Source organism: Drosophila innubila, assembly GCF_004354385.1.
Source record: "Drosophila innubila isolate TH190305 chromosome 2R unlocalized genomic scaffold, UK_Dinn_1.0 1_C_2R, whole genome shotgun sequence".
Classification (NCBI taxonomy): Eukaryota; Metazoa; Arthropoda; class Insecta; order Diptera; family Drosophilidae; genus Drosophila; species Drosophila innubila.
Window position 1 is genome coordinate 22,286,410 of NW_022995374.1, and position 15,350 is coordinate 22,301,759.

Genomic DNA, 15,350 nt, shown 5'->3' on the forward strand with positions numbered 1-15,350 from the left:
TATGTACTCTTCAAAGAGTATTAACACTTATAGGGTATTTGCTAGTCAAGAACTCTTGCATTTTGGGCTTAATAATGTAAAATAGTTACTCAAGCGAGGCATTTATCTAAGACCATGGTCTATTCATAGTCTCTGTGTATGTATGTATGTGTATGCAAGGCAGACTCACACAGACACACACTTACACATACACACATACATACAGAGAGAAAGACAGAAGCCACCAGGAGCTTAGTATTGGTGTAAAGAGCTAGTTAACTATTTATGAAACTCTGTCTGTGTTTGTCCAATTTCCATTTATAGCATTTATTGCAAATTAGTTTTCAGCCAATATTGGCCATGCAATTGTCATTCTGGGGGCCTTTTAGTCCCAAATTTATGCAAAATTTATGAAAATACGCGTTGATTGAATTTGGCTCCAAACATTTTGGCCAATTCAATTTTGGCTCATTAATTTTGCTTTGTTTGAAATGTAACTGCATAGAACCAGACAGTCGAGATTGGAGTTTTATGAACTGCACACGACGCTCAGTATTCGTAACTTTAACCATAGTCCTTGGCCACATCCTGCTTCCTGGTTTCTGCTCTCTCTCTCTCTCTCTCTCTCTGTTTTTTCTGGCTACACTTTTTGCTGTTTTATTTTAGCCACTTTGCACATTGCACAGCAATTAAAATTGATTTATGCCGTCGAGACAGAACCCGAACAGTTAAATGCACTTCGCCAGTGGTCATATATCTCGGTAAGAGTCATGCAGGCTGTACTTTCCCTTTTCTGGGACTGGCCAAGTCCCCCCAACCAACCCCGCATACGTGAATGTTGTGCATTTATCAAAGACTCTATTCCGTTCGTCTTTTGTTTTGCTCTACTTCTCAAAAGCTTCTCTGTCAGCGTCTCTCTAGCTGCTAATTAGATAAAATAATTTATTTTTATTACTTGGTCTTAGGCAAATGTTTCTGTGACCACGAAATAAGTATGTGTCTGTGTTTTGTATGTGTTTATTCCATTGGATTTTCCATTTTAATCACATTTAAGTGAACTTAAAGTTTGCCACAGGCATTTGCAGTTCTCCAAAGCTCATTAAAGCTGCTTAACCTTAAGCTGTTTCCGTTTTCAAGTGCTACGCACCTGTCAGCTGTCAGCCCCCCGTCCCCTCTCACGTCTGTTCTTCGCACTTTTCATAAAATATAGCCAGTGACAAAGTTTAAAAATGTAAAAAGTAGCGCACAGCAAAAAAAAAAAAGAAGAAATAAGTAGAAAAAACAACGACATTCCGCGGAAAATCATTAAAAGTATTAAGTAGATGAAAAATGTAATTTATGGCCCAAATTAAACGAAACTAATAGGAAAAGCCAAGCGCACAGTGTCTGCCTGAAATGTCCTGCGTCCTGTGTCCTCTGTCCTTTTGACAGGCACCTTCCGTTGCCTTGTTTTATGAAGATGGACACTTGTAATTCATTCTGCGTTGTGCGACAGGCGCTGAATAAACGGAAATGAGATGGCATCCAGGCAACTTTTTATCCAATTGACTATGACTTTCTTATTGCTGCAAATAACCATTATTGTTCTTTGCACTTGGTCATTTGTTGCTATTAACTAAAAATTGTTAGATCTATTTTACAAAATTTTTTTTATAATTTTATTAAGTTTTCTCATCGTAAAAACAAAACATAGTTTGGCCACATGCTTTATCCTTTAAAGTCAATTTTTCGATCTATAAAAAATGCTCTTTTACTGGCAATTTCTTACCATTCGCTGCTAGAATTTTGAAATTTTGTATGCAATATGTCGAGTTTCGATAGTTTTTTTTTTTGGTAAGCAGCATTATTTTTATTAAATTAGGGTAATAATTAGAATAAATGTTCAGGTATGTTCTAATTAAAAAATTAAACAGTTGTCTGAATTTAACTATTAATTTAAGTTGCGAGCCCATCCTCTAAAACAGTTTAAGCGCCATCTGTTGTATGACACTGGAATCCAACGCAAGGATACGATGACTGTTATATTGCATATGTAACTTAACAGTATAAAGTCTGTTAAATAGCAGTCATCAAAGCGACATCTGCTGCAATACTTTGACAAATTTACAGCTGCTCAGCTTGGTTGCTGTCTCGACTAAAGTTTGAAAAAGCCGTGACTCCATAACTACCCAGACAAAAGCTGCTTTGTACAGCACGCCAGATAACTGGTTTGTACCCAGGCTGCAAGTTAAAAGCCAAGCTTTGTTTGTTTAACATGCGCAGAGAGCGGCCATTTTGCAGCTTCCGAGACAGCAAAAACAACAACAAACAGCTGAACCGACCCAATTTATACGCCTGTTTCGCCTCCAGTGGACCAAAAGCATTTTTGGCACCCCAGCGTATATCTCTGCTCCTCTGCATGCGTGTATACGTATGTACGTTTGTATGTTAATGTGTGCGTATATTTTTTTATCACAACATTTGGCTCTCTCGCTTTCAGCTTGCTTGCCACTTGCCACTTGGCACTCGCAGGCGGCTAAAAGATAGCGGCGTCGTCAGTTTGAAACATTCTGGTAAAGTGTTCGGTTGTCACTGGCGTAGCGCTTGAGCGCGTCTCTTATAGTCTATAGTCTAACCAGTGATAGTGACAGTGACAGTCGTTACGCTCTTGCGTTGCGTTGCAAGTGTGTGTGCGTGTACCGTTATTGTTGTGATAAAATCCCCGTAGACCTGCAGACATTAAATCCGCATAAAGGCGCAAAAAAAAAAACAAAACAAACGAAAAGCGTTGCCTGCTTTTAGGCGCGCACTCTTAAAAATACGTATACTTGACATGTAAGTTATAAAAATATATGAATTGTATGCAAAATGCTCACCTGGCAGCTCTGTAGGTCAGTGTTACACAGTGTATGTCTGTGTTTGTATGTAAGTTTGCATGCGAATGTGTTTGCTTCATATTTGTGGCATACTTTTGCCATTTTTGCATTGTCCTATCTTTCAGTCTGTCTCGTCAGTCTTTTACCCTGCCAACTGTCAATTCAACTTTTATTGTGGCCCCCAGTTTCCCTCAATGTGTGTGTGTGTGTGTGTAATGCGTGCATGCGTGTACGAACAATTTCCGCCTTTGGCTTTATGTCAAGTCTTGACAGTCAAACACTCAGGGCCACACAAATACACACACACACACACGGAAAGACACAGACAAATACCTTTTAGCCTTATTTACATATGAGTGGGCTCTCGTTTAGCTGCCTTTCTAACTGTCAGCTTCTTCTTTCTGCTATGTCAATTATCAAATTTTGAACTAATTGCATTGTTTGGCTTGCATTTTGCATATTTCACACTCATTAGCAACTGATGTAAGCATAACAAGTTGTAATCTATGCTTGTTCTTTTTATTGCACGGCATATTTATCTGTCCCTCGAGAGTTGCAATAATTTTGCTGTTCAATTAGTTTTATGCACAAATTCGAGCGGAAAATGGCCATTTTCTTTTGCTCTTTTTTTTGGTTCTGTTGTTGTTTTATTGCTACTATAAACATAAAAGTTTTCCCTAACGCACACACACACACGCACATCAATAAAGTACAGCCTCAGATTTGGCACACAGCCTCCAAACACAAACAGATTCACACACACACACGTGTGTATATGTGTGTGCCTAGCATAATAAGTTTTGATTTGCTTTTATTTGCCAAAGCCCAAAGGCCAAAACAGTTGCCCCAGCACACAGTACACATCATACCGTACCAAACTGCTTGACACCTTAATGGCCAAGACGCACGCATGGCTAAGCAGTCGAAAACAGAGGTAACATAAGCGAAAGACAGAGATGGAGAGAGTGGGGGGAAAGAGGGAAAGCCAAACGGATGGACGCCTAATGAAAATGTATAACGAGTTTGTGAAGTGTCGACGAATTTATATATTATTTATGTATATTTTTTGGCATATGGTAAATGCTTGACTGAATTTGAATTCGAGCCTAACAAGACAGGCATTCAAGTAAAATATGCTGTGATGTATTTCATCATTCAGCTGCCATCTTGTCTTCATTCAAATTGCATTGCATTTTAGTTGCGAATGGTGTACACGCTGCGTATACTTATTTTGCACACGACATTGCCTACTTTGTGGTGCATTAAAATTGTACAGCAACTGACAGCTGACACGCCCCTTTTTCATCGACTTGCGACTGCAACTGGCACATTCAAAAATGAGCTTTTAATATAAAATAAAGTAAATTTCGACATTTCTTTTATATTTAAATTATATATAGTTGCCTACTCCAATAAAAATTCATATGTAAATATAAATAAATGTCAATTATACATGTCAATGAGAAATTGTCAGTTAATTAATTGAAAATGTAAATGTTCTGTCATTAATTAAAGAATTTCTTTTAATACCTCAAATTCGCAATGTCAACTTTTAGTAGCTACACAAAATTGAATATTTAACATGTTATCTTAGTCACCTGGCAACACTGCTGAATTTTATATAGATGCTGACAAGTTGAATGTGCTTAAGCATATCATGAATTGTATCTGCATATATAGGAACAGTATGAGTTGATTTCAATTTGGTAAATCAATGGAAACAATTGTAAATAAAGTACTATAATAAATTTCGAAATTGCAGATACAAAAACAAGTATTTATATAAAACCGAAAAGAGTATAAAAAGTCAAAACAAGAAACGTTTTCAAATATTTGTCAATGGTAAATAAAAATGCTAAATATTTTCGCAGCTCTTGGCAAGCAAATTAATATTATTTGTTGGTTTCGCAGCGCGTTGGTACAAAGAATTATTTTTGCATGCAAGTATATATACATATTGACGCCCCGCCACGCCCCAGCGCATAAAAACTGTAAAACTGTCAATATTTATATTGATTTATCGCTAGGGGCAGGGGAGGCATGACAGCTTTTATCAGCTCTTCAATAAAAAAAGAACAAACTGTTTTGATTTTCCCCATTTGTCGTAAAGTGCCACCCAAATTGGTGTCGCTTTTTTTTAGGTTGTTGTTGCACACAGCACGCTTGCAACACAATCCTGCTGCTGCTGCTGCACCTCCCACACCCACTCCCAAAGAGACTGTATCCATTGTGTCAAATAGTTGCCAGTTAAAATTCATATAGAAAAAATATATGCATCAAAGAAATATGCAAAATATGTTTGGCAATACTTTCAAAATAAATTTCTCTTGCTGAGTGCCCCCCAAAAATGTGTCGTGGCAGTGCATAAACGTTTTGCAATTCTCAAAACTTTTACTGCTCACCAGCACAGAAAAATACTATTGAATATACTTTGAAAAAAAAAAAAACATAATTTCATTCCTCTACTCTTGATGAATATTTTAAAGACAAGTCTGAAACTGCAATTTAAATTGACTGGGCTCATTTTTATGGAATTAGAAACGATATCTAAATTCAGAAGTCTCTTTTTATCTGTAATATTATCGAAGACTTAGCACCATTTCTTAAATGTCTCAGTTAACTAACTAAAAAATATTATTTTTAAAATATATTGAAATTTAAGTGATCAAATAAAAACGATCTGTCAATTAAGGCTTAAACGAAATATCAAAACATGTTAACCGTAATTTATTTAATCGAAATATAATAATTATTTTATGACAACATTTTGCATTTGGTTTTTTTTAATTCTTGACTCATTTTAGTTCGTTTATGCTGCATTGGATAGCATTCTCCTGTTTAACTAAAGTAACACATTTGCCTAATGGAGTATTTTAAATAAGTCTATTTAAGTGCAAGGTAGTAGGCATCTAGTAAAAGGCATTAATCAACTTACAAAGTGAGCTCAGACGTATACCATAATATTATAAATGGAGATTAAAATTCGTTATGGTGCCAAAGACACGGTAAATGCATTTTGCGAGGCATTCAACTTTTGCCTACACACAGACAGGCACACTGATAAACTTTGTAAAAGCCGCCAAGTAACAGGGTGCCCCCTCATAAGTATTAATGCAAAAGATGTTGTCTGTCCTGGGCTGTCACGGACCTGCCACAAATGCAAAACTTGGCAACTCAAACTCAAGTCAACCAACCACAAAGCTGAAGCTGCAAGTTGAAGCTAAAGATAAAGTGTTTATCTGAGGTTTCTCTTTTTTCCATTTTGTATCTGCAACGAGTGCGCGGTTATTCACACCTATGAGCAAAAGCCAGAATGAATGACAATGTCAGAGAGCAGAGGCAGGAAGAGAAAAAGAGAGATAGAGGAGAGTGGAAGTGGGAGTGAAAGAGTGACTCATTGTCGAGGTTATCCTGGTGGTTTCTACTGCACAACTTTGACTTGAGCTTATCTACAATGCATCGCGTTGAATATTTAAGCTGCCAGAAAAGGGATTAAAAAAATTGGTTTATGTGTGGTAAATTCATTTTTTGGCTCGTAAACTTTGCACCATCCGTGACCCTAATGAGGTTGCACAGGAGTCGCCTGAGGTTTTCCCAGCCACAGAGCTGCCTACTGTGCAGGGCATTAATTATGCAACCAGCAGCTGGAAAATGCTTTTAAATACCCTGTACCCATAAAAATGACTTAAACTCTATCGTTAAATTGTAGAAATGTGCGTAACAAAACAAGGCAACTGCGATAATAAACAAGGTAAAGATTCCTGATGAAAATAAAATCCGGGAAGTCAATCTGTCCGTGTTCAGCTGTTTGCACAGAAAAACATTCTGATAAATAAAGATAAAGATATAATAGAGATACATTAAGATTCATTCCAAATCTTATCTCGCATACAGGGTATCGCTTTATCGAATATGATTCACTCAAAGTTTTCCCCTTTTCTTGCTTCTTCGATTTCCATTCATACGATGCAATTTGAATTGTTCATTGATTTTTGCAGTTGCATAATTAACAAGTGGGAAAGGCTATAGTCGACATCCCGACCATAGGATACCCGTTACTTATTTCAATATGTATTTCAATATATTTCAATACATATACCCAACAATAACTACTGCATACTTTTAGCTGATTGTATTGAAATAATAACTTTATTAATAACTTTGGTTAGCTAATACTCCCATTCTACTTGTCCGATCTTGCTGCGGTTAAGTGAGATTATAGATAATATTAATAGAAATGATATATACCATAAAAACAGTATTTTATAAGAACTGTGGGTGTGGTGGTTTTTCGCAATTTCCGGGTGCGGAAGGGGTCGTGGTTTAAAATTGAAACAAATTTAGTTATTCTATCTTTTATAGTCTCTGAGATCCCTTTGTTCATACAGACGAACGAACTGTTTTTCGCGATTTCCGGGGGCGAAGGGGGCGTGTCTTCAATTTGAAACAAACTCGATCTGCGTGGGGTATATAGAAGTCTGGGAGTGAAAGTTTGGTATCTCTATCTCTTATATTTAGTCTCTCTTTTGTTCATACGGACGGACGGACGGACCGACGGACAGACGGCCATGGCTATATCGACTCTGCTATTGATGGTGATCATGAATATATATACTTTATAGGGTCGGATATGCCTCCTTCTCCCTGTTACATACATTCCAACGAACACAATTTACCCTTTTACTTATTCTTTAGGTAACGGGTATAAAAATGCATTTGTTTTACAATGGCTGTTGTTATTTTTGCATTTGCATTGTTTTATGCACTGGGATGCAAATTGTTTGCGGTGAGACGCAAGGGTGATAAAATAATTGAAAAAATCGACAAAGTACAAAGAGAAAATTTCTCGAACGTTCCTAGAAATTCCAGAATATTTTTTCCATTTTCTTTCTTTAATTAATGAAATAAAAATATTTGCATATTACGGAGACGCAAAATAAGAAACAGCAAATAAACTTTGCATTTGGTGCAAATTAAAAAAGTTTTCCTCATGGTTGATACGATTTTTTTTTCTTATATTTTTTACTCTCATCTTATTTACAGAAATCTGTGAAACCTTCGGCAGCAGCGCCTTCATCATCCTCCTCAACATCAGCGCACCGAGATGAGATTTATATCGATGATGATGGCACTGATGGATCCGGCGGACATGGCGGGGTAAGCACACATTTTCATTTCCATATTCTGAACTCGAACTCAAATTCAAATTAATTAAATTGAGAAATTCATGAGTCAAGTCTTGACCAGAATCAACAAATTGCTTGTTTGCTCGGAATTCATTTAGCTGATTCAGCTGAAAAGTATCTAGATAAAGTAATCAGTGCACTAATGATAGTTAAAGACAGTTCATTGGTTTGTTAGAAACATGTATGTACTTTTTAAGCTTATTTAAGTTCCGCTTCCTGTTTTTATGCCATTTGCATATTTCATAGAGTTGTGTGCATATTAAAATCCCATTTGTAAACAGCTATGAAAAACTTATTGTTATGTAAGTATGCGGTCAGCTATGGCTTTTTAGACTTAAATACATAAACAGCTGGCTGCTTTTGGCCACCTTTTTATGGCTTGTTTTTTTGCTCTTGAATTTAACAACAAGCTTAAATGGTGTGTATGAAAACATGTTTAAAACAAGTGAGATCCCGATCATAGGATACCCGTTACTTTTTTCAATATATATAAAAGTACTGTAAAGTAATTACTACCTAATAAAAACTACTGCATACTTTTAGGTGATTGTATTAAAATAATAATTTAATTAATAACTTTGGTTAGCTATTACTCCCGTTCTACTTATCCGATCTTGCTGCGGTTAAGTGAGATTATAGATAGTATTAATATATAACGATATTTACAGTAAAAACTGTTTTATCATAAAAACTGTGGGTGTGGTGGTTTTTTTGCGATTTGCGGAGGCGGAGGGGGCGTGACTTTAATTTGAAACAATCTTGATCTGCGTGGGGTATATAGAAATCTGTGTGCCAAATTTGGCTTCTCTACCTTTTATAGTCTCTGAGATCCCCTAGCTCATACAGACGGACAGACAGACAGACGGACAGACAGACATGGCTATATCGACTCGGCTGTTGATGCTGATCAAGAATATATATACGTTATAGGGTCGGAGATGCCTTCTTCTACTTCTACTTACTTCCAACGAACACAATATACCCTTTAACTTTTTTTTTAAGTAACGGGTAAATTAATGCAGGTTTTGCTTAACGGAAAACGGAGATGCTCTTTCTCAACCAACTTGAAATAGTGAATTAATATTTAAAACTATTTGAACTGGTAAACTGTCATACCATAATGTGCTCATTTTTATTTTGAAAATAGCACAAACTCGTAAGTTTGGTTAGCCAAAAGTTTCAGGCAATGTTATTGTTTAGATAAGAAAGCATAGCGTAACTTAACTTATTGAAAAATATAAGACAAGCAGCAAGTCTTACATATCCAAGTAGATACACGTATCTACTCGTTAAATATGCAGAGTTGCCTCCGTTTACACATTACAAAGTTTACATCAAACTCATGATACCCCTTGCCAAGTTTTGTGCGAGTCAAAAAAGAATCTTTACGTTTTGGCCTGAAACGACAGCTTACATAATCAAAAGTTGGCGTTAAAAACTCATTTGTTTATGCGCATGAAATGTTAATGTTACATAAAAAAGAAAAAGAGAGGAGCACACACACACAAAAACACACTCACCTTTTGTTGTTATTGTTGGTGTACAGGCTGCCACTTGTGTTGTGCGTGTGTGTGTTTGTGTGTGTTTGGCATGTGAGCGACATTTGTTTGAAAGTTTTTTGACAGCGCACACTGGGGCAGGCGGCCGATATGCGTGGCAAAAATCATTTTTTTGACAAAAGCGTTTGTAAAAAGTAATAAAGGCATTCGATAGAGAAATCTCCAGAGACTACAAATCCAAAAGATTTTTGAAATCAGGTAAAAATTGTGGGCGTGACAGCCTCTCAAAGTTGACCCTTATTTCAGTGCGCGCACAAATGTGGATTTTTTCCTAAAAATGCAAACTTTAAAACTGATTTGATGACAAGTTATATGACCGATCTTTATGTTTTTGGTTTCATCTGAAAAGTACATTCATTTTTAATTAAATGCCGTAGAATTTTGTTTCTTCACTTGTTGACCTTTCATTCCAGCGATGTTTAAAAAAAAGCACTAAAATTAGGCTATTTTTTGACTTTGATGGAATAGAAAAAAAATTGGACTCCGAAGGACTCGATCCCACTACCGCAAGAGTCTTCGTTAATCAATTCTCTAACGAAATAACCCCGGTCTTTCATGCGTCCAGCTGCGTCTGGGAGAGTTATAGGACGAAAACTGATGCAACCTCGCAAAAAAATGGTGATAGAAGAGGAAGAGCGCAGTACAATTACATACGTTTTCGGTATGCCTGTCTGTTAATGAATAAGATGCACAAAATATAGATGCGAATATAATGAATTAGCAGGATAAGGAATGCTATAAGCATGGAATTTCTCCATTACATTGTAGAATAAAGTGTATGGACTTTATTTTAAAGCTTGCGTACACAATTCCACGGCCAGGAGAAAAATATGACGATAAACAAACACAGAAGGAAATCAGAGCTGACCGGAAAAAGATTATTCAAGCCGAGTTTACTAACAGGCTTGGATTAAAGGTGGACTACCCAAAGCACAATTATGGAAATACCAATGATGGGAATACGTCCAGAAGATTTTTCGCCAATGATGAAGTGACCTCTCAAATAACAGGTGTTCACAATGACATTATTAAAAGGTTGTCAGTTATCCTTAATGTCATAAATTCTAAGGAAATGATAAATTGCTCAAAATATGAAGAGTATGCATCAAAAACAAAGCAACTTTTGATTGAAATGTACCCCAAGAAGTTGCTTACTCCTACCGTTCACAGGATTTTGGATCATGGCGCAGATTTAATTGAGTACCAATGCCTACCGCTTGGAGAGTTGTCCGAAGAAGCACAGGAATGCAAAAACAAGGAATATAAAAAATTTAGGTACACGAATACTTGCAAGATTTCACGTGAGAGACAGAATGAAGACCTTTTTAATATGCTGTCGGCCTCTTCAGATCCACTTGTTTCATCCTTTAGACATGTTAAATCACGAAAGGATTTAGAAGAAAATAATTATAGTCCCGAAATGATAAGTTTATTAGATATTAATCCAAATGTTGATGAATATTTTGAAAAAAATCAGGCATAAAATAAATATATACACATCTATGCTCATAGAATATTAAAAAAAAAATTTTTTTTTTTTTTTGTTATTAGGTTATTAAAACTATTTAATATGTTAAAAAATATTGTTTAATAATGAAATAAGATTAAAATAAATATACTAAACACCAAAAAATTGGTTTTTTTTTTAATTTTACATGTCAAAAATGCACCGAAAATATTTTTCAACTTTGGTCAACAACCCTGAATCGCCCTGTGGGCCAAACACCCTGTGCAAGCACTCATTTTAAAGCTTAAAGAGTTTTCTATCAAAGGCTTTTTAAATTTTGAAAATATCTTCACCGGTTCAAAAGATATGATTTTTGCAACGCAAAATGAGGATCTGCCCCACTGTGCAGCGGCTGCTCGACATACATTGAAAATACACACCACACACACGTCGCTCACACACACACACACACACACCGCGGCTGCATCAATTGTTGGCGCAGACTTTTTGATTTGTTTTTAGCACATCACACACACACACACACAACACACTCAACACACTCATCTACACACACACTTCAAAAAGAAACTAATTAAAATGCGTTGCGCTGACATTGTCATTCGCCCTTATTCGACTCTCTCATTTTGATTCGCTGCTCAACAGAAAAAAAAAGTTTAATTAAATTCTCTTTCGGTTTCCGATTTCCTCGCTATTGCCTGCGTGAATTTAATTAAACATTTTTTCCAATGTCGCTCCCGTTGCCGTTTTTGTTTACACACTCAACTCTTGACTCAAAGAAGGAGCCACAAATACAGAAACACAAATAAAACTTGCTACAAAAATACAAAAAAAAATAAAAAATTAAGAAAAAAACGCAGTAGAAAAAAAATAGTAAATCAAACAAAAAATAAAATACAGAACGGCGCGTAATTCAATCTGTCAGTGATGCGGGGCACGTTGCATGCTTTTGTGCACCGCATCTGTTACTAAATCAACACGAATGTCCTGTCTTCAATGTGCCTTAACACGAATTTGCATAAGCCAAAGTCCCAAAAACCAGTTGAAGTTGAGTGTGTGGCATATTTAGCTATTTGTTCTACGGCTGAGATTGGGCCAAAAGTACAAAATGCTGGCAAAATAGTTGCCAACTTTGTTGTTTAGCGCTGGCCAAAAGCCGTAGTCAAAGCGAATGAATGTGTCACTCTAGCCGACTATCTATCCATCTTTCTCTAACCCTATATTTCTGTCTCTTTTCACATTTTCGCACTGTGGCATTTTCTAATTTCCCCTCTGCACCGCCTGCTCTGACGTTTTCTTTCTGCGCCATTTCCGTTGCGACGCTCCATGTCCTGGCTGAGTTAGCATGTCCTGCTTCGTATGAGTTGGCATTCTTATGCAACTGACAAACGCCAACGTCGCTACTCATGTCTCTGTGTGAATCAGTCGCCTAGCTCCTTTTGCCTTCCACACCTTCTCCCTTCCAACTTTCAAGCAAATGCAATTTATTATACGCTCCGTTGCTCTTTAAGCTTAACAACGACAACAGCAGCCAACAACTGCGACAAGGTGCCTGCTTGCTACTGATTAAACTACCTTCAACAATAAGAATTGTCTAGGCTCTTCTATTTCTCCACTTGGCACTCAAAATATTCAAATATTGTTGCAAGAACTGGCTTAAATGTCATGAAATGATGATACTCCACTGGGCTGAATTTCAAGTCCAAATGAGACTAGCTGAATATGTCGAGATTAATTCAATAGTAAACAGTGTTAAGCGTACAACTCATTCTAAAGCTCCTTCAAAGCTCAGAAAACTTGTGTCGTCTGTAGTCTGCCTAATAATTAAAGCAGCTTTCAAAGCTCTTTTAAAACTTTTAACAATTTTTTTGTAGTAGTAAATATTTTTAACTGAATAATCGCTGTTCCACGTATTTTCTAGGACTGTTGCCCAACACTGTCAATGAATGCCTTTTTAAATTAGAAAAAATCATTAACGCTATCAAAGTTTTTATTTTCTGAAGTGTTATCACAAATTTAATTAAATGTTCTTTTGAAATGTTTATCAATTATTTTCTATTTATATGTTTTTAATTGAATAATAGCTGTTTCATGTCTTTTTGCATCATTACACATCACTGTCAAGGCTAAGACTTTAGGGCTAGTTGCACTGGAAGCAAAACGACCGCGGAATGAAATGCTCCATATAAAAATAACAGTTCACAATATTTTCGTAATTTTTTTAATATGAAGTTTTTCCCATAAGGTTGCAAAGTTTTCATAGGCCAAAATTGGCGAACTTAAAGCTCCTTTGTTTGCATTAAACTTAACATTTCTTATCATACGTATTTTTGCAATGTTACACAACACTGCCAGTTGTTTCCGCTCCACTTTAAGCTTTAGCTAATGTCATTACAAACTTTTTAGCGAATTATTAATGATTTACAACGAAATGCTTTCTCTTTGTCCTTTGGCATTTGCTGTCTCGCGTCTGTTTATAATAAATTATGATAAATTTTTGGTTGCCTTATGTGTCATTCTACTCGTAGTTGTTTTATGTCTAAATAGATTAATCAACAGAAGTTTGAGTTAATCAACGCATATGCCACATGATTTATGATTGTTCTAGTTGTAGATGCTGTGGCACATTTAACACATGTTTCACTTGTGGCAGGAATATCCATGGAGCGGTTTGCTGCCCATTTTTGTGAGGCGTGTCAACAAGATAATGAGATTTTCCTGCGGCTGCTGTTGCTGCAACTGAGCAAATATGCTAATATCTGCATAGTTGCGTTGTTGCGTTGCCAAAGCCAACCTGCAGCATAATCAGGCAGGGGGCAGGCTTTGGTCCTCCAGCTGGAGGCAGAGGCATATTCTCGGTATCCGTTGTGATTCTTGTTGTTGTTGTTGTTGCTGTTGTTGTTGTTATTTCTATTGCTGTTGTCGTAATAAGCCGCATTGCATTGGATTTGTTGCCACAACAGCAACATTGGCAGCACGTTGCACAAAGGCGGTTTCTGCTGCTGCTGTTGCTGCTGCTGATGCTGCATGTGGCATGCACAATTCTCGTCTCTCGTCCCGCTCTTGATTAATAACGTGCACATGGCACACGTGTTTCCACAAAGGCAGCGACTGTTTGCACAACACACAATTATACTCAAATACACACACACGCGCACAACAATACTTACACACACACACAAACACACCTTACTCTCATAGAAATGTAGAAGCTGGCTGCTCAGTTGGTATTTGTGTCACACATTCCACACATTTGGTAAATGCGCATTGACAATAAATTAACATCGATTGACATGGCCAACACAGGAGACGCATAAGCATGGCTTAGAACTTAAGCTCAGTCGGTACACTGCTAGAAATATATAGCTTTTATAGATAGATAATGTTAAATATAGTGCTTTCCTTTTTTCGAATTTAAAATCCACTTCTAACTGGTGACTGTTTCACCTAACCTGAAATTATCCCTCTAATAAATATTGTGAAAAGTACAATTCCTTCTCTCTGTGTAAAACAGTGTAACCTGTACACTAACAAAAAATAAAAACAAAAAATGAAATAATGAATCAATTTTGTTTTAAAAACCATTTTCACTACTCCAAATGCATCTCTTATTGTAAAATAGTGTAAAAAAAGATTAACAAAAATTGATTCTTACATTTTAATTTTTCCGACTGCAAGTAATGTATAATCTTCCTGCTCTTCCCTGTAACTTCTCCCTATATCAACATATTGTTTTGCTCAGTTAAACATAGTGTACTGTCTTATACTGAAAGAAAAAATATGAAAAAAAAAATAAGTAAATAAACATTGTTGTACAGAAATGAGAACTTTTCAGTTGGAAAAAAAGTATAGGCGGAAAAGAAAAGAAAAATAAATATTTATGTGAATATCATGAATCATGTTCTGCTTCTTTTGTTATCCTTAAACTTTTATCTATATTTAAAACATGTATGCAATTTTTTTTTTCTCCCAGTGTATAACAATATATGTAGTAGCACAATATACAGCCGTACAAAGACTCGCACACACACACACACACACACACAGAGACTGACCCAACGTGTTTATGTAAACAGCGGGCATCTGTTTTGTATTGACGGTGTGAATGGGCTCCTGAATGTGTTATGCCAAGTTGTACACTCTGAAGCCTGTGAATCCTGTGAATTGAGAGTCCTGTGTTGCTGCCGTTGCTGCTTTTAAGTACGTGCATATAATTTTCAACGCTGTCGCTGGCTCTTCTACTCAGGCTGTCAATATCACTTGCTTACATGGGAATTTATTGGTGACAGCGCACATAATACATAAT

At 36.4% G+C, this 15,350-nt stretch overlaps 1 protein-coding gene across 6 annotated transcripts in view; it reads left to right on the forward strand.

The window, feature by feature from the left end:
* Positions 1–15,350, forward strand: part of LOC117782931 (syndecan) — a 115,639-nt gene that overhangs the window by 81,029 nt on the left and 19,260 nt on the right. For all 6 annotated transcript variants that reach the window (XM_034620033.1, XM_034620032.1, XM_034620034.1 and 3 more), the window contains exon 3: positions 7,878–7,991. In XM_034620033.1, the coding sequence (XP_034475924.1) occupies positions 7,878–7,991 (114 nt within the window). The remainder of the gene's footprint in view (positions 1–7,877; positions 7,992–15,350) is intronic.